General features: G+C 37.6%; 1 protein-coding gene across 5 annotated transcripts in view; it reads left to right on the top strand.

The window, feature by feature from the left end:
• Positions 1-18,702, top strand: part of SLC35A3 (solute carrier family 35 member A3) — a 74,338-nt gene that overhangs the window by 38,957 nt on the left and 16,679 nt on the right. For 4 of the 5 annotated variants that reach the window (XM_074381368.1, XM_074381367.1, XM_074381366.1 and 1 more), the window contains exons 4-7: positions 2,817-2,939; positions 7,453-7,621; positions 12,904-13,022; positions 15,235-15,368. In XM_074381368.1, coding sequence (XP_074237469.1) covers positions 2,817-2,939; positions 7,453-7,621; positions 12,904-13,022; positions 15,235-15,368 — 545 coding nt within the window. Of the gene's footprint in view, positions 1-2,816; positions 2,940-7,452; positions 7,622-12,903; positions 13,023-13,741; positions 14,459-15,234; positions 15,369-18,702 lie in introns of those variants that run through there. The other variant, XM_074381369.1, reaches the window with a different exon arrangement.

The raw sequence follows: 18,702 nt of genomic DNA, 5'->3' as shown, positions 1-18,702 counted from the left end.
GGATGTGGTGGCTCACGCCCGTAATCCCAGCACATTGGGAGGTGAAGGCGGGTATATCTCCTGAGGTAAGGAGTTTGAGACCAGCCCTGGCCAAAAAGCTGAAACCCTGACTCTACTAAAAATACAAAAATTAGGCATCGTGGCAGATGCCTGTAATTCCAGCTACTCGGGAGGCTGAGGCAGGACAATCGCTTGAACCCAGGAGGCGGAGGTTGCAGCAAGCTGAGATCGCACCACTGCACTCCAACCCAGGCAACAAGAGCGAAACTCCATCTCAAAAAAAAAAAAAGAAAAAAGAAAATTTTCTCTTTTGGTCTGAGAAGATACTTGATATGATTTCAAAAAATGTGTTGAGACTTGCGGCCTAATATATATTCTATTCCAGAGAATGCCCCATGTGCTGATGAGAAGCATGTGTATTCTGCAACTGTTAGATGCAGTGTTTGTTCTGTGAATGTCTGGGAGTTTTGTTAGATATAAAATGTAGTTTAAATCCTCTAATATGTCTTTTGTTGATTTTCTGTCTAGATGATCTGTTGCAATACTGAGAGTGGGGTTTGACGTCCCCAGTTATTACTATATTAGAGTCTATCTCTCTCTTTAGAGCTGTTAATATTTGCTTAATGTATCTAGGTGCTCCAATGTTGGGTACATATATGTTTAGAATTGCTATATAGTCTTGTTGAATTGATCCCTTTCATTATATAATTACTTCTTTGTCTCTTTTAACAGTTTTTGATCTAAAGTCTATTTTATATAAATATAGCTATTTCTGCTCATTTTTGGTTTCTGTTTGCATGCAATATCTCTCCATCCTTTACTTTCAGTCTATGTCTGTCTTTACAGGTAAACTGTGTTTCTTGTAGGTAGTGTGTATTTGACTTATGGCTTTTTAAATCCATTTTGCCAGTCCACATATTTTATGTTGGAAATTTATTTACATTCACAGTTAATTATTGATAGAGGGAGATTATTCCTTCATTTTGTCAATTGTTTTCTGTAATGTGTTAATAATGTTTGAATCCTTTCTCTTTATCATTTGTGTATCTGCTTTTCCAGTGAGTTTTATATTTTCATGTGCTTTTATCATGATAGATACTGACTTTCAGGTGCAGGACTCCTTTAAGAACCTTTTTCTTTTTCTTTCTTTCTTTCTTTTTTTTTTTTTTTTTTTTTTTTGAGACAAGGTCTGGCTGTATCACCCAGGCTGGAGTGCAGGGGCACAGTCTTGGCTTACTGCCACTTCTGCCTCCCAGGCTCAAGCCATCTTCCCACAACCTCCCAAGTAGCTGGGACTACTGGTGCACACCACCATGCCTGGCTAACTTTCATATGTTTTTAGAGACAAGGTTTTGTCATGTTTCCCAGGCTGGTCTCAAACTCCTGAGCTCGAGAGATCTCCCCACCTTGGCCTCCCAAAATGTTGGGATTACAGGTGCCTGGCCTAAGCATTTCATATATGCCTGGTTTAGTGGTGATTAGTTTCCTTAGTTTTTCCTTGTCTAGGAAAGACTTTATCTTTCATTTTATTTTAAAATTTTATCTATTTTTAAATTTTAAATGTATTTTGATTTATTTTTTGATTTTTTTATTTTCTAAAGAAGTGATGTCTTGCTGTGCTTCCCAGGCTGGAGTGCAGTGGCTGTTTACAGGCACAATATGGTGCACTGCAGTCTCAAACTCCTGGGCTCAACCTGTCCTGCCTCATCCTTCCAGGCACTAAGACCACAAGCACACTCTATCATGCCTGGCTTCACATTTGTTTGGTTTTTTTTTGAGATGGAGTCCTGCTTCATCACCCAGCCTAGAATGCAGTGGTGTGATCTCGGCTCACTGCAACCCCTGCCTCCCAGGTTCAAGTGATTATTCTACCTCAGCCTCCTGAGTAGCTGAGATTACAGCTGCACACCACCACACCCTGCTAACTTTATGTTTTTAGTGGAGACAAGGTTTCATCATTTTGGCCAGGCTGGTCTCGAACTTCTGTCTTCAGGTGATCCACTTGCCTCAGCCTCCCAAAGTGCTGGGATTATAGGCATGAGCCATCACGCCCAGTCTGCATTCATAACAATAGTTTCACTGTGTATGGTATTATTATTATTATTATTATTATTATTTTTGAGACAGAGTCTTGCTCTGTCGCCCAGGCTGGAATGAAGTGGTGAGATCTTGGCTCACTGTAACCTCTGCCTTCTGGATTCAAGCAGTTCTCCTGTCTCAGCCTTCTGAGTAGCTGGCGGGATTAACAGTGTCCACCACCATGCCCAGCTAATTTTTGTATTTTTAGTAGAGATGGGGTTTCACCATGTTGATCAGGCTGGTCTCGAACACCTGACATCGTGACCCACCCACCTTAGCCTCCCAAAGTGTTGTGATTACAGACATGAGACCATGCCCAGCGTATGAAGTATGGCATTTTTATCTGGCAGGTTTTTTTTTTTTCTTTCAGGATGTTGAACATATTATCTCATTCTCTCCTGGCCCATAATGTTTCTCTTAAAAATCTGCTGTTTGACTGATGGAGATTCCCTTATATGTAACTTGATGCTTTTCTCTTGCTGTTTTTAGCATTTTCTCTTTGTCTTTTGCCTGTTGCAACCTAATTTACAATAAAAAGGTTCAATTCATTTTGCATTTTTGCCTAAAGAATCCAAATTTCTCTGGTACATCAGATTCCTGAGAGTAGCATTAACTGAAGCTTTAGACCCCAGTTCCCAGCCAGGTGCAATCACCAGGCATAGTGCCATAGTTCTTATTTCTAATAGTACTCTTAAGAAACAAACAAAAATCAATAATATTACTGTTTTCTTTTTCAGGTCACATATCAGTTGAAAATTCTTACAACAGCATTATTTTCTGTGTCTATGCTTAGTAAAAAATTGGGTGTATACCAGTGGCTCTCTCTAGTAATTCTGATGACAGGAGTTGCTTTTGTACAGGTAACTAACTATTCAAGATAAGTATATATTTTTTATATTTATCACAGTTTCAAAACCGTATTTATTTTGTCTGGAGAATATGGTTCTATTGTTTGTTGAAGCCAGCAAATGTTATTCCTCACAACTAACGTCTGTTTTGAGGGCTTCCTTTTTGTGACATACTACATTGGGAGCGTAAGTAATACAGAGGAATTAATCAAAATAAAATTATATTACCTACAGAAATGAACATTCTAATTAGGGAAATAAGATACTGCATTTTAAAGAAAGTTGATTTTTGCTGGCTATCTGTAGCATTTAAGATTACTAGCCACTACCTTTTTATTTTCTGTCACTTTCACTGATACCATTTTTTCCTGGTTCTTTTATTTTTCTAATGATTCCTTACTGGTTTTCTTCATAGGTATTTCTTCTGTGAGACTCCCTGTAAATACTGTGGTTGCTTGCAGGCTTGTTATTTCTTCTAAGTTTTTTCTTTATTTTTGGAGATTTCATGGGGGGTTGGTTAATTTTACTATTTTTTTTCCTTTAAAAAAAAAATTATATAGAGACGGGATCTCACTATGTTTCCCAGGCTAGTCTCAAACTTCTGGGCTGAAGTGTTCATCCTGCCTCAGCCTCCCAAAGTGTTAGGCGTGAGCCACTGTGCTTGGCCTTATTATTATTTATTATTATTATTAGTCCTCAGTGATACGTGTTCTGAAGGAAGGTTTTATTAATACTTACATCCTAATAATTCCTCAGTTCATGCCATCACTTTCCCTGAAGTGTGACAATGTAAATCATGAATAAAATTTTTCTTTTTTGAGATGGAGTGCCCCTCTGTCCTAGGCTGGAGTGCAGTGGTCCAATTTCCTCCCACTGCAACCTCTGTCTCCCAGGTTCAAGTGATTCTCCTCAGCCTTCCAAGTAGCTGGGATTACAAGTGTATACCACCACACCTGGCTAGTTTTTATATTTTTAGTAGAGACAGGCTTTCACCCTCTTGGCCAGGCTGGTCTCGAACTCCTGACCTCGTGATCCACCGGCCTCCACCTCCCAAAGTGCTGGGATTACAGGCGTGAGCCACCATGCCCAGCCTTTCTTTTTTCCCCTTCCCCTCCCCTGTCCCCTCCCCTGTCCCCTCCCACTTCCTTCCTTTCATTCCTTTCCTTTCCTTGATGGTGTCTTGCACTGTTGCCCAGTCTGGAGTGCAGTGGCACAGTCTCAGCTCACTGCAACTTCCACCTCTCGGGTTCAAGCGATTGTCTTGCCTCAGCTTCCCCAGTAGCTGAGACTACAGTTGGCCACCACCACACCTGGCTAATTTTTTGTATTTTTAGTAGAGACAGGGTTTCACTATGTTGGCCAGGCTGGTCTCGAATTCCTGACCTCATGATCCACACACCTCAGCCTCTGAAAGTGTTGGGATTACAGGCGTGAGCCACCGTCCAGGGCCTAATATTTTTAATATTTATTTTAAATGAGTATTACAAATGTTTAAGTGGCATATCAAATTCTTTTCATAAATATCGCTTAGAGTAAGCTAAAGTAGGCATTGTTTCAACCAGTAAGGTATTTTAAATTAAAAAGTTATTAATAGTTCAGGTGGAACATGAGTTTGACAAAAACCATGAAATGATAGGCAAATAATTGAAGCTTCAGGAACACAGACCTATAGGATAAAGCTCAGAGTGGTTAGTGTGACGCACTAGACCAGGCGTCCCCAAACTACGGCCTGCGGGTCGCATGCGGCCCCCTGAGGCCATTTATCCAGCCCGCCGCCGCACTTCAGGAAGGGGCACCTCTTTCATTGGTGGTCAGTGAGAGGAGCACAATATGTGGTGGCCCTCCAACGGTCTGAGGGACAGTGAACTGGCCCCCTGTGTAAAAAGTTTGGGGATGCCTGCAATAGACCTTCTGAAATGTACCTACAACTCCAGGCTCATTTCTGCTGCTGCATACTTCACACTCTGAATTACTACAACTGAGCAGCTTGTAGAGGCTATTTTGTACAGCTGAGCATTTGTCCATTCTTTCTCTTTCGCCCACAATGCCTTCTCCCCTTTCTTTGCCTGGCTGACTCCTACCTTTAAGACTCAGCTGAGTCTTAAAGTCTGCCTCTACCAGAATACCTTCCTAACATCACAGGCATAACATTTATGCCTTCTTCTCTACTACTGTGGTACTTTGTACATATCTTTTCCAAAGTATTTATCTTATAGTTAAATGCTCATTTATATGTCTGTTTACCCTTACAACTTAAGTTCCTAGAAGGCAGCAGCTATGTTTCACTGCTCCTTCCATTTTTAGTGCCTAATTAGCAAGACTTAAACACAGTTTAAGATCAGGAAAAACAATGACATTTGTTTTTAGATGACTAGTTGTCATCTGATTTTATATCCTGTAAGTATAGATCACTCCTGGGAAAGCTTCAGGGATGATATTGGAGTTAAATTAGGTGTTGAAAGATAATAATTATAATGAAATTTGCATGCTGAATACTTATGTGCCAGATACCCCACTCATTGCTTACCCTGTATTATCTTATGTTAAACCTGTTTAAGGTAGATATTATTCTTCCCAACTTATGAAAGAATTATTGCAAGTCAGAGAGGTTAATGAAATTGCTTATGTTACCAATCTAGTAGTGGCAGAGCCAGAACCAAATCTCTTTAAAACTCTTTTCACTATTTGTGTCTCAGTTGGTCTGAAATACCAGAAAAAGCATTACATAAAAGGTATGTTAAAAAAAATTCAGATGTTGATCTGTGGATGAGCACAAGCTAAGTTAAGGAGTGGTGATAGTCTTCTTTGGTGAGAACAAAGAATTCACAAAGATATAGTGAGAGATGAAATTACAAAATACAGATTGGTCCTACATTATACATGATCTTCAGTATTGAGACAGGAGCTTAGTCTTGACTGCTTTTGGCTGTAAGCCCTCACTGGAGAGTTGGAAGGGAGAGAGGCATATCAGAGAAATCTTAGAGGCATGCAGGGCAGATTGGAGGGGAGAAAGACTGAAGGAATGGAGAGGAGTAAGAAAGCGTGACAGGGACCCAAACTGGGTTAAGTTTCTGGGTAGCAGCAACTGAAATATTGGACTTGAGCTCAAAAGAGATGTCAGTGCTTCTGTGAATCAACACTCTTAGGTAGAGGGGATTTCTATAAACTACGCTGTCCAAGAGGGTAGCTAAAAGCCTTATGTAAGTATTTAAATTTAATTAGTTAAAATTAAATTAAATTTTCAGTTCCTTGGTCGCACTACCCACATTTCAAGTGCTCAGTAACCACATAAAAGTAGTGGTTACCCTGTTGGAGGGTGAAGATACAGAACATTTCTGTCATCACAAAGAGTCTGTTGGACTAGAATAAATATAAAGATTGGAGGAGAGAACCCAGGAAAAGAGTAGGTAGTTTCAAGAGGTGAGGAATGAGTATGAACTTACTCATAATAGAGAATGAACAATTTTGTTATTAAAAATTAGTTAACACATTAATTGAAAAGTCTTTGGTAGCTATGAAAAGTACAGTTTGAGAACAAAAAATGGCTTTAAGAAGTCCAGCTAGGTTGGGCATAGTGGCTCACACCCATAATCTTAGCACTTTGGGAGGCCAAGGCAGGCAGATTGCTTGAGCTCACGAGTTTGAGACCATCCTGGGCAACATGGTGAAACCCTGTCTTTACAAAAAAAATACAGAAATTAGCTGGGTATGATGGCCTGCACCTGTAGTCCCAACTACTGGGGAGGCTAAGGTAGATCACCTGAGCCCAGGGAGGCTGAGGCTGCAGTGAGCCATGATGATCATGCACTGCACTCCAGCCTGGGTGACAGAGTGAGACTATGTCTCAAAAAAAGAAGTCTAGCTAGTAGAAGATCAAACTGAGGAGGGAAGAAATAAATAAAAAAGAAAATTTAACAGTAGTTACAAGATATCACTTGATGAGATTAAGGGTCAGTAACATCCAAGCCATACGGTACCATCCCTGGTGCAATGATATGGGAGGCCCTTCCAACACATTTCGTTTCTAGTCTCCTGTACTCAGAGTTTTCCCTCACTATCTAATGGACTGTCTTTTCCTGACAGTGTTTGGGGTTCACCTCCCAATAGCTTCCCTTTATTATATTTGATTTAGCACACCAATTTCCAGCTGATCTCTACTTTTGCTGAGGCAGCAGAGAAAGAATGAGATTCTGATTCTTTCTTTTACCTATATTTGAGATGTTGCTTTTTAATAAATTAAACTATAAGGAATTATCTCAAGGTAACATTGGTCTCTGTAAGATATGAAATGTAAAATATTTATTATTTCTAAGGTACTTTTTGAAATTATGTTGTAATAGTAATATATTATCACTGTGAGGAAAAAAATCAAATGATTATAAGGTTTTATGTCAAAAGCTCTCTGCAATACCCAAAATGATATTGGTTGCATTTTTTTAAGTTATGGTCCAAGAGTGGGCTCTCGATATGTTTATGTGAAATATTATAGAAATTAAACTTCAATTTTATTTTTCTTCTTATTTAGTGGCCCTCAGATTCTCAACTTGATTCTAAGGAACTTTCAGCTGGCTCTCAGTTTGTAGGGCTCATGGCAGTTCTCACAGCATGTTTTTCAAGTGGCTTTGCTGGGGTTTACTTTGAGAAAATCTTAAAAGAAACAAAACAATCCGTGTGGATAAGAAACATTCAGCTTGGTAAGTTTGAAATGTTTTCTAATATTATTTTAAAAGTGATTATTTTGTTATATTTAAAGATTTCTATACATCTTTAAATAAATGAGCCTTGCATAAAATCTGATATTGATCCAAATATCTGGTGATGTTTTTGTCTTTTAAAAAATTTTATTTTAAATCAATGCCTTTTATTTAAGAATATGAAAAACTTACATCTGTGACATAAAGGTATATGTAGCCTGTTTCTGTCTTTACTATTTGGAGCCTTAGTAACTTTATCCTTGGTTGCCACTTCTTTCGCAGAAGTTTTTGCAAATAACTTACATATTTTATTCCTGGAAAGGATGATTAAGATAATTAAATGAAGGAAGTTTGAAATGATGAATTTTTGTGCCATTTGATTTTAAAATGTTATGTTTTAGCCCTTAAGTACTGCAGCATTTTTCTTATTGAAGGTAAATAGTTTAAAAGAAAAAACATTTCATATTGAAGCCTTTGAACAAATATTTAAACTTCTTTTAGTATTATAATATTTAAATCCCCCATGAAGATTCCAGCATTTAGTATTCCTGGCATACATTCATTTTGGATGATGGTATATAGAACTGCCCATGTGAAAAGCAACTCATCTGCAAATCAACACATTGTATTTTAAGTTTTTTGTCCTCATGACTTTGAGGTTTACCTTTGAAACCACTGGTTTTTTTCTGTCCATGTACCACTTTACACATGAGGGAACTAAAGTGTAGAGAGGTTAAATAACTTGTCAAAGCTCACATTACTGGTAAGAAATGGACTCAGGATTTGAATCCAGGTAGTGTGGCTCTGTTGTACCTTATCTGTCTTGATCAGCAGTCATATAGGCCCCTCCAGGCCCTACACATTAAATTGTCTGTACTTCTAATGGCCTATATTTTATGTCAAATCTTCCATATTTTATTAATTTTCATCCTTCTAGCTGTTTTCAAATAATGTAATAACAGATTGAACCTTCATTTTATCACATAGGATTTCTTTAAGTTTCTCTGCAAAATTTGTAGAAATGTGTCATTTTTTTCTTGAAAATATTGAAGGTAAATATTTTTAAAGCAAAATTTTATTAGCTTCTTCAGTTTGTCTAGATGGTAAGCTCACAGGCTTTAAAAGCATTAAGCAGTTTAATTCACCGTTTTAGAAGTAACGTGTCTATCGCAGAAGGGTTAAGAATACTTGGCTTTGAAGTCAGACCAGTCAAATCCTGATTTCATCACTTACCATCTATGTGACCATAGGGAAGTTACTTAGGTTTCTCTGCTTCACTTTCCTCATCTGCAAAATGGACTAAATTATACTACCTGTCTCATGTGTTACTATGAGGATTAAATGAGATTAATACATGTAAAGTGTTTATAGAATAAAGTGTCTAGGCCTGGCACTGTGGCTCACGCCTGTATTCCCAACACTTTGGGAGGCTAAGGCTGGCATATGACATGAGGTCAGGAGTTTGAGACCAGCCTGGCCAACATGATGAAACTCCGTCTCTACTAAAAATACAAAAAAATTAGCTGGATGTGGTGGCTGGTGCCTGTAATTCCAGCTACTCGGGAGGCTGAGGCAGGAGAATTGCTTGAACCAGGGAGGCGGAGGTTGCAGTGAGCTGTGATTGCGCCACTGCCCTCTAGCCTGGGCAACAAGAGCGAAACTTCATCTCAAAAGAAAAAAAAAAAAGAATAAAGTATCTTACGTATAGTGAGCACTAATAAATGTCAACTGTTTTTATTAATATGCAATATAAGAAAAAAAGAAATAGTCAAGGTTTGTGTGAGTTGCCTAAACTTTTCTTGAATTGTAAGATAAAAATGGAAGACAAAGCAGAAATCATGATTCTAATGTGCTTCATGGATTTCTTATTCTTTGGTGACCATATAAGCTCCAATGCTCATAGAAAAAAAAATAGTAACAGACTTAATGTTTTTGAAAGAGTACTTAAATAATTGTCTATCACAATTCAAAATTACAAGAACAAATTAAAACCATGTCATAGCATTTTTCAAACATCAAATTGTCAAAGATTAACATGGTAAGATCTAACATTAGCCAGAGAATAGAGAAGCAGTAAATCTATTACCCATTGTTGCCAGGAGTATATATTGATATGACCATGTTGGATTTCAATCTGGGAATATTTGCCAAAATTTTAAACACGTGTAGGCTGTAATGTAAGAATTCCAAGTCTGGATAAGGATCTATCCTATAAGAGCACAAAGTTAGATGTCAGGATTATTGTTTCAGCCATTGGTTACAATCCAAAAAAATAGGAAACATTTAGAGGACTGGTTAAATAAATTATTGATATATAGTATAGTGATTAAGATCATATTCTCTCCTAAACCCGTGATTTACTAGTAGTGTGAGCAAGTTATGCAACCACTCTGTGCTTCAGTTTTTTCATCTATAAAATGAACATGAAAGTATCTACCTCCTGGAGGTTGCGGTGAGCTGAGATCCCGCCATTGCACTCCAAGCCTGGGTAACAAGAGCGAAATTCCGTCTCAAAAAAAAAAAAAAGTATCTACCTCCTAGTGTTGTATGTGAGTTAACATACATGAAGCACTTAGAATAATTCCTGTTACATGCGGCTATATATTTTCTATTGAAATCCATACAGAGGAATATTATGCAACTGTTAGAATGAAGTAGATTGTTCATACTGACATGTATGACATACATGTATCATTTTATAATGTATACTTTTTTAGTAATTACAAAGTCTTACTTTTTTAAATTAAAAAACTTTAGCCAGATGTGGTAGCTTGTGCTACTAATCCCAGATACGGAGGCTGAGAAGGGAGGATTGCTTGAGAACCAGGAGTTTGAGATCCAGGCAACATAGTGAGACCCTATTTCTTAAAATATATATATGGCGGGATGCAGTGGCTCATACCTGTAATCCTAGCACTTTGAGAGGCCAAGGGAGGCAGATTGCTCGAGCTTAGGAATTGGGGAGACCAGCCTGAGCAACACCACAAAACTCTGTCTGTACAAAAAAACTCACAAAAATTAGCCAGGCGTGGTAGCATGTGCATGTGGTCCAAACTACTTGGAGGCTGAAGTGGGAGGATCACTTGAGTCCCAAAAAGTCAAGGCTGCAGTGAGTTGTGATTGTGCCTCTGCACTCCAGCCTGAGTGGCACAGTAAAACCTTTCTCAAAAAAAAGTGTGTGTGTGTATGTGTGTGTGTGTGTGTGTGTGTACACACACATTATATATAAAACTCATCTGATGGTATTTTATATATCTGTGTTTATGTATTTTATATATGTGTGTGTTCAAGACCAGCTTGGCCAACGTGGTGAAAGCCTGTCTCACCAAAAATACAAAAATTAGCCAGGTGTGGTGGCGTACAACTGTAATCCCAGCTACTTGGGAGGCTGAGTTGGGAAAATCACTTGAACCTGGGAGGCAGAGGTTGCAGTTGTGCCACTGTACTCCAGCCTGGGCAACAAAGCTAGATCTTGTCTCAAAAAAAAGGGATAAAGCTGGCTTAAGTGGAATTTTAGAGCGTTTCACATCCTTTTCACTTCTTTCTACTGTGGAATACTTTGATTAATTATGACTTTATTTATAAAAATTGCTTTAACTTTGTTCTCTTTTAACTGCATATATTTCAAAGGCTACCCAGAAGAAGTGGTCCTATAAGGATGAATTTTGTTCTTTATAGCCTAGCAATGCTTCTGGGAATCTCTTAGTTCCGATAGTCATATGATAGACTATGTTTTTGAGATGAGATTCAGCATGAACAAGACAGTTTCTGCTCTCATCAAGTTGACTTTCTCTAACAGTGAAACTTTAGTAACACAGAATCTAATGTCTTCTATGCCTATTTCTTAGCCATGATTTTTTTTGGATATTAGTTATTATTATACTGTCAAAACAAAACTTTATTTATTTATTTAAAGATTATCTCACTGTGTTGCTCAGACTGGAATGCAGTGGTAGAATCATAGCTCACTGTAACCTCAAACTTCTGGGCTCAAGTGATTGTCCCACCTCATCCACATGAGTAACTAGGACTACAGGCATGTACCACTACACCCAGCTAATAAAAAAATTTTTTGTAGAGTTGGAGTCTTGCTATGCTGCCTGAGCTGGTCTTAAACTCCTGGGTTCAAGTGAGTCTCCTGCTTTGGCCTCCCAAAGTGCTGGGATTTCAGGTGTCAGCCACTGTGCCCAAAACTTCTTTTTTTTTGAGACAGAGTTTTGTTCTTGTTGCCCAGGCTGGAATGCAATGGCGTGATTTTGGCTCACTACAACCTCTGCCTCCTGGTTCAAGCAATTCTCCTCCCTCAGCCTCCCAGGTAGCTAGGATTATAGGCATGCACTACCATGCCCTGCAAGTTTTTTTTGCATTTTTAGTAGAGACAGGGAGACAGGGTTTCTCCATGTTGGTCAGGCTGGTCTTGAACACCCGGCCTCAGGTGATTTGCCCACCTCAGCCTCCCAAAGGCTGGGATTACAGATGTGAGCCACTGTACCCAGCCTTGAAACTTCTTAATAAGAAAAAATACTGAAAAATACTGTACCCCCTGCCTGAGCTTTTCTTTTTCTTTTTCTTTTTCTTTTTCTTTTTTTTTTTTTGAGATGGAGTCTCGTTCTCTTGCCCAGGCTGGAGTGCGGTGGTGCAGTCTTGGTTCATCACAACCTCTGCCTCCCATGTTCAAGCGATTCTCCTGCCTCAGCCTCCCGAGTAGCTGGGATTACAGGGATGCACCACCATGCCCGGCTAATTTTGTATTTTTAGTAGAGATGAGGTTTCTCCATGTTGGTTAGCCTGGTTTCGAACTCCCACGCTCAGGTGATTTGCCCACCTCGGCCTCCCAAAGTGCTGGGATTACAGATATGAGCTCCTGTGCCCAGTCCTGAGCTTTTATATTTGTATGTATGAATACTTGAAAGTCTAGAGGAAGATAGAAGAACAATGACTTATTCCAAATGTGAGCAATTTGCACATAAAATATTTGAATGGGCTAGCCATGTAATCATCTAATTTGTGCATTGTATTATTTTAGTGCTCAAAAGTTGGTAACGTCTGTTTTTTTAATATTCTATGTCTTTGTCTTTTTTTATTTGTATGTCTTTGTCTTGTAGTCATAACATAGTAATAAGTATACTTTTGTTAAGTTTACAAAACCAAGTAAAAGTTTTAAAAAGTAATCTAATTTTATCAAAAAGTTAAGTATAAAATTATTTGAAATGTCAGTGAAAAAATATATCACTTCAGACAAACTACATGATATATCATGTAGTCTTTACTTTTTTTTTTAGGTTTCTTTGGAGGTATATTTGGATTAATGGGTGTATACATTTATGATGGAGAACTGGTATCAAAGAATGGATTTTTTCAGGGATATAATCAACTGACCTGGATAGTAGTTGTTCTTCAGGTAAAGCATTTAATGTCTTAGATTTAATGCTAATAAACTCTGTTTCAATATAAAGAATCAAAGTAGCTCCTGATACACTGCTGTGAGGAAGAAAGGTTTCTCCTGTTAGTGGTCTCATTGTGTCTAGTTTATTCAAGGAAGTTAAAATAGAAGTGATCTTAATGCTGTAATGAAAACTTATTTTGAAAAGAGGTCTTTGCCGGGCACGGTGGCTCGCGCCTGTAATCCTAGCACTTTGGGAAGCCAAGGTGGGTGGATCACCTGAGGTCAGGAGTTCAAGACCAGCCTGGCCATCATGGTGAAAACCCATCTTTAAAAAAAAAAAAAAAAAAAAATTAAAAAAAAAAAAGAAAAGAGGTCTTTAATGAACTATGTGCTATTTAAATGTAACAATGAAAATACAAGTTTAAGAATAAAATAGTTGAAGCTAAAGGCAAATATAATTTTATTTTTCTACAAGTCTTATCATTGTACAGGAAGTCTGTGATCAGCCATTAAGACCCAAGAAGCAGCTCTAGATATTTAATTCTGTGACAGTTCATAGCCTCATATTGTAGTTACATATTGGAAAACTTCTGTCAAATTTAGTTTATATATAGCTTGAAATTGTTCAAGGGTTGAGTAATTAATTACATCTTCAGAAAATACATATTGAGAATTCTAGAGGATATAAAAATGAAGATATAAGTCACTGTCCTCAGAGCCTCCTGTTCTTCTAGAGATATTTGAAGCCTAAGAAGCAAGGTTCCAGAAAGGAAGGTGAAGACGGCAAAAGATAATTGTGTTTTAAAAGTAGGTAGGATACTTCTATTTTTAAGATAACAGAAAAGGAGACAAGAATAAAGGAAAATTTGAAAACAAAATTTAAGAGAAAATTTGAAGTGGAGTTAGGGTGAGTCAAGAGAGTTTATGCATGCTGTATCTTATTCCAGCAAAGAGAGGAAGCCCCCTTCTCTTAAAAGGGGGCTGAAGACACGAGAAAAATAAAGTTTGGCATAACTGGCATGAGGGATTCAATAGGGAGTAAATAGATGAACGACAACATTAGTAAGCTCAATTGGCATAATTTATGACTTTCTCTAAATAAAGCTTCCATCTTAGAAGAGGTATTCTGAAAGTTGTTACAGGGCCAGGGACTGTGGCTCACACCTGTAATCCCAGCACTTTGGGAGGCCAAGGCAGACGGATCACGAGGTCAAGAGATGGAGACCATACTGGCCAACACTGTGAAACGCTGTCTCTACTAAAAGTACAGAAAAATTAGTTGGCCGTCTTGGTGTGTGCCTGTAGTGTCAGCTACTCGGGAGACTGAGGCAGGAGAATCACTTGAACCTAGAAGGCGGAGGTTGCAGTGAGCCAAGATCGCACCACTGCACTCCAGCCTGGCAAGAGAGTGAGACTCAGAAAAAAGAGAGAGGGAGGGAGGGAGAGAGAGAGAGAGAGAGAGAGAGTGGAAGAGGGAGGGGGAGGGAGGGAGGGAGGGAGGGGGAGTGAGTGAGGGAGGGAGGGAGGGGGGGAGGGAGGGAGGGAGGAAGAAAGAAAGAAAAAGAAAGTTGTTATAATAGGTAACCCAGATTTGGAAATTGTTAAGTAGTCTTTGGCAGAAAGCAAAAGTGTTTTACTCATTTAATAATGAGTAAAACCTCATTATTAAAGTAGCTGAAATTGGGAATTTGACAGGGACTAGGTAGAAAGTTCTTTCTACAGTCTTAAAAAGCAAAATTAACACTGTGCTTTAGGAAGCTTAATCTGACAGCCATGAGAGGTGGATTTGAATGGGGAGAAGCTGTAGGAAAAAGGCCAAATTAAGAGGCCATTGAAAGGCTGTGACATGACTCCAATTACTAATTTTACTCAAAAGTAAAAATATTTCACTATTTAGAGTGACCAGTCCTCCCATATTTGTCAAACAAGTGATGTTTAATTACTAAATTGGATAATGATAGACATTTTATTTGTAATGTGGTCAAACTCCATTATAACAAACTGCAGATTGTCTTGGTAGTTACTTTTATTAAATGCCTTTTGAAATAAGAGGGCTATTGAACAAAACCTAGAAGTCTATTAGTTAGAGATGTTTAAAATAAATCCCTTACTATAATGGGATTGAATTTATAGGACAAAAGCCTAAAGCTTTATTAAATAATGAAATTGTTTGGAAATGCAGTTTAATATGTGTGTTTTAAAAAATATTTTTTAAAAACTTCTGCAGGCACTTGGAGGCCTTGTAATAGCTGCTGTTATTAAGTATGCAGATAATATTTTAAAAGGATTTGCAACCTCTTTATCTATAATATTATCAACACTGATCTCCTATTTTTGGCTTCAAGATTTTGTACCAACCAGGTAAAATACTCTTTTCTATTTCTTTAAGTCCCAAAAAGTATATAGAAATATTAGAATTCTTTGTAAGGTAATCTGGTAAATTTGAAGAATCACTGAAATATAATTTTAAAAATTTATTTAACTATGTTTTTAAAAATATTTCAAATTAAATTCATGAAAGAAAGTCTCCTGAAAAGTTTTTTATACAAATTTGGCTGGCCAGAATTTTCCCAATAAATAAATCTGCATATTTTCCCTACAAAGTAAAAAAGTCATATAAAAAATGTAATGTCATATAAAGTCATAAAAATAAGTCATATAATGAATGACATTTTTAAAATACAGAATTTACATAACTAAAGTTAGGAGAATGTATGACTTCCTTGAAGAAGATAGTTTATATAGAGAATGTGGCTCATTAGGAAACTCAATTAGGTGGTGGCAAGAAGAGCAGTTTGGAAAGGAATTACAGGAGGACTTACAGGCGAGGCAGGAGACCCAGTACTCTGTAGTTTTATGGATGCTAAGGGAGAAGATAGCATCAGGAAAAATTGAGTGTAATGAATATCCATTACAGACAGTATTGAAAATTCTAATGTTTATTTATAATCCCAGACTAATGGGATTATATTTTAATTGCTTCCAGGACACCACTCTTGGTTTTCCTCCAACTTTACTCCTCTCCTAATTTTCTCAATCTCTAATCTTTGGAATCTCCCAAGGATCTTTTATGTATTTATTTATTTGTTTATTATTTATATATTTATATTTTTGAGACAGTATCTCAATTTGTCACCCAGTCTGCAGTGCAGTGGCACAATCGTAGCTCACTGCAGCTTCAGGTTCCTGGGCTCAAGCAATCCTCCTGCCTCAGCCTCCTGGATAGCTGGGACTATAGATGTGCTGTGTTGCCCAGGCTGATCTAGAACTCCTTATCTCAAGCAATCATCCTGTCTCTGCCTCTCAGAGTGCTGGGATTATAGGCATATGCCACTGTGCCTAACTCATTTGTGTTTTTGAGAGTAAAATAGGATTATGGTTGGAATTTGCCACTAGAAAAATCTAATATGCTTTTTATATTTTTATATTGAACATTTATGGTTTTAATTCTTTTTTAGCAATTCTAGACAATAGATCTGGAACATACATGTTGACATCTGTAGTTCTTATGAGACAAAAATTTTAAAGCATATCTGTTTTCAGCTTGGTATGGAAATGAATCACTTAGCTAGTGAGACCAGACTAACAGTGAACACTTATATCTTAATTTCTTAATCTGAATCTTATTCCCTGTTCATTAGATGAAGAAAGTATATGGTTTAATATAATTTGAGAATGTTTTGAACTTTCAGATTTTTAGATTTTACTTTAAAAAGCATACCTTTAAAAAAAAACAAAACTGAGCTGGCCGGGCACAGTGGCTCAAGCCTGTAATCCCAGCACTTTGGGAGGTCGAGGCGGGTGGATCACGAGGTCAGGAGATCGAGACCATCCTGGTCAACATGGTGAAACCCCATCTCTACTAAAAATACAGAAAATTAGCTGGGCATGGTGGCGCGTGCCTGTAATCCCAGCTACTCAGGAGGCTGAGACAGGAGAATTGCCTGAACCCAGGAGGCGGAGGTTGCGGTGAGCCGAGATCGCGCCATTGCACTCCAGCCTGGGTAACAAGAGCGAAACTCCATCTCAAAAAAAAAAACAAAAAAAAAAACTGAGCCATATGTAAAGCTGAGGTAATTAAATCTTTGAATTATACAGAGAAAAAAAAAACAAATAAATGAACAAGTAAACCAACAGAGGGACAAAGAGTAGTAGTTTGGCAATGAGATATACACCGGCCGGTGAATTATGTTTCTGAGGAAATATGTAAGGTTTGTTGGGTTGAAGACAGAAGAGAAAAGACAATGATACTGCTATTATTGAATGAATGAAAGAATGAATGAATATTTTGAGGATATGTTTAGGACACCAAGCTAGATGGGGAAGTTGGATTTTTCCTAAAATAGATAACTAAGCTCTCTATCTTTATGCATGTTACTTTTGTGAAGAATCCATTTTCAGTATTAAATCTAATGACATTTTCTCAATCTTCATTCAATTCTATTCTAAATGTACTATTTGCCATTAGCCCCATTCCACCTCCTGAAACTGGGTTTTTGTTTGTTTGTTTGTTTTGGCTTCTCTGAAAGGGTATGCCTATACTTACCTTTCTGATTGTCCCTTTGGTAACTTTCAATCCTTGCTTACTGTCTTGGCCATCTCATCCACTGCCATGTCCTATCTGTCTTCTCTATGCAGATAAGTTTAAATTTCACATAAACTCTAGATCCCTTTATTCTATTGACTATTAGACATCTCTGCTGATACAATATCACTAGTACCCACACTTTCTTAAATTATTTTTCTTGTGCTTGTTATTTTGCTTATTGCTATTACCATTCTTTCATTTAGGGTTGCTTATTCTTTTATCAAAAGTTTACTAAGTGTCTGCTATGTGCCTACTGGCCACTGTGCTAGCTCCTGGAAAAGGAGTGCATGAATGAGACACAATTTCTTGTCTTCAAGGTCATCACAGTGATTGGAGAGACAGACATGAATAATTACAACAGTATGATCAATGCAACAATAGAAGTATACATAATAATTCTGTTAGAGGATACTCAAATCCTTGAAATAATCATGACATTCTGATAATTTTTTCCTAATATTTTTTTCTGAGACAGTTTTCTCTCTCAGAACCATCTAAAAATTGCTGGCTTGAAAAACAGGTCGGTATTCAAATACATCCTGCTAAAGACATAGAAAGGAAGCCTGCAGTGGATATAAAGGTAGATCATATAATCTTTCAGTTGAGCATGAACTTTCAGTCCCTGCTATTGCGGACTTCCAGAAAGCTAAGAATAGTTCATAATGACTGATGAAGACAGTATCCAGTAATTAATAATTACCAAATATTAATGTGGTAGCAGTTTCTTCAAGATACATTATAGGATGTTTTATGTTATCCTAATAATCTTATATTTATAGCTGCATTCAGGTCTTTTGAAAAGTTAACCATTTGCATCAAGTCAAATCTAGTTATTAATCATAACAGATAATTACTGAGCTCCCTACATATGCTAGGCACTGTGGGCACCACAGTGAATGAAGAGCACATGGTTGAGCAGGGGAGTGGACCTGTAAATAATGTATCATTTAATGACACAGTGTGGTAAGTGTTATGATAGGGTAGTTGTGCCTCCAGGAGTGAGTCTTGGAGACATTAGACCTGAATTGTTATTTTTCTTTAGAGGCAAGGAAACTGGACAGAGGGAATAGTATCTCTGAAGACACTGTCGTGAAAGGATATGCTGTG

Source organism: Saimiri boliviensis, chromosome 11, assembly GCF_048565385.1.
Source record: "Saimiri boliviensis isolate mSaiBol1 chromosome 11, mSaiBol1.pri, whole genome shotgun sequence".
In the NCBI taxonomy this organism is placed as follows: domain Eukaryota; kingdom Metazoa; phylum Chordata; class Mammalia; order Primates; family Cebidae; genus Saimiri; species Saimiri boliviensis.
Note: the sequence above shows the minus strand (reverse complement) of the source record. Positions and strands in the feature narration are given on the sequence as shown.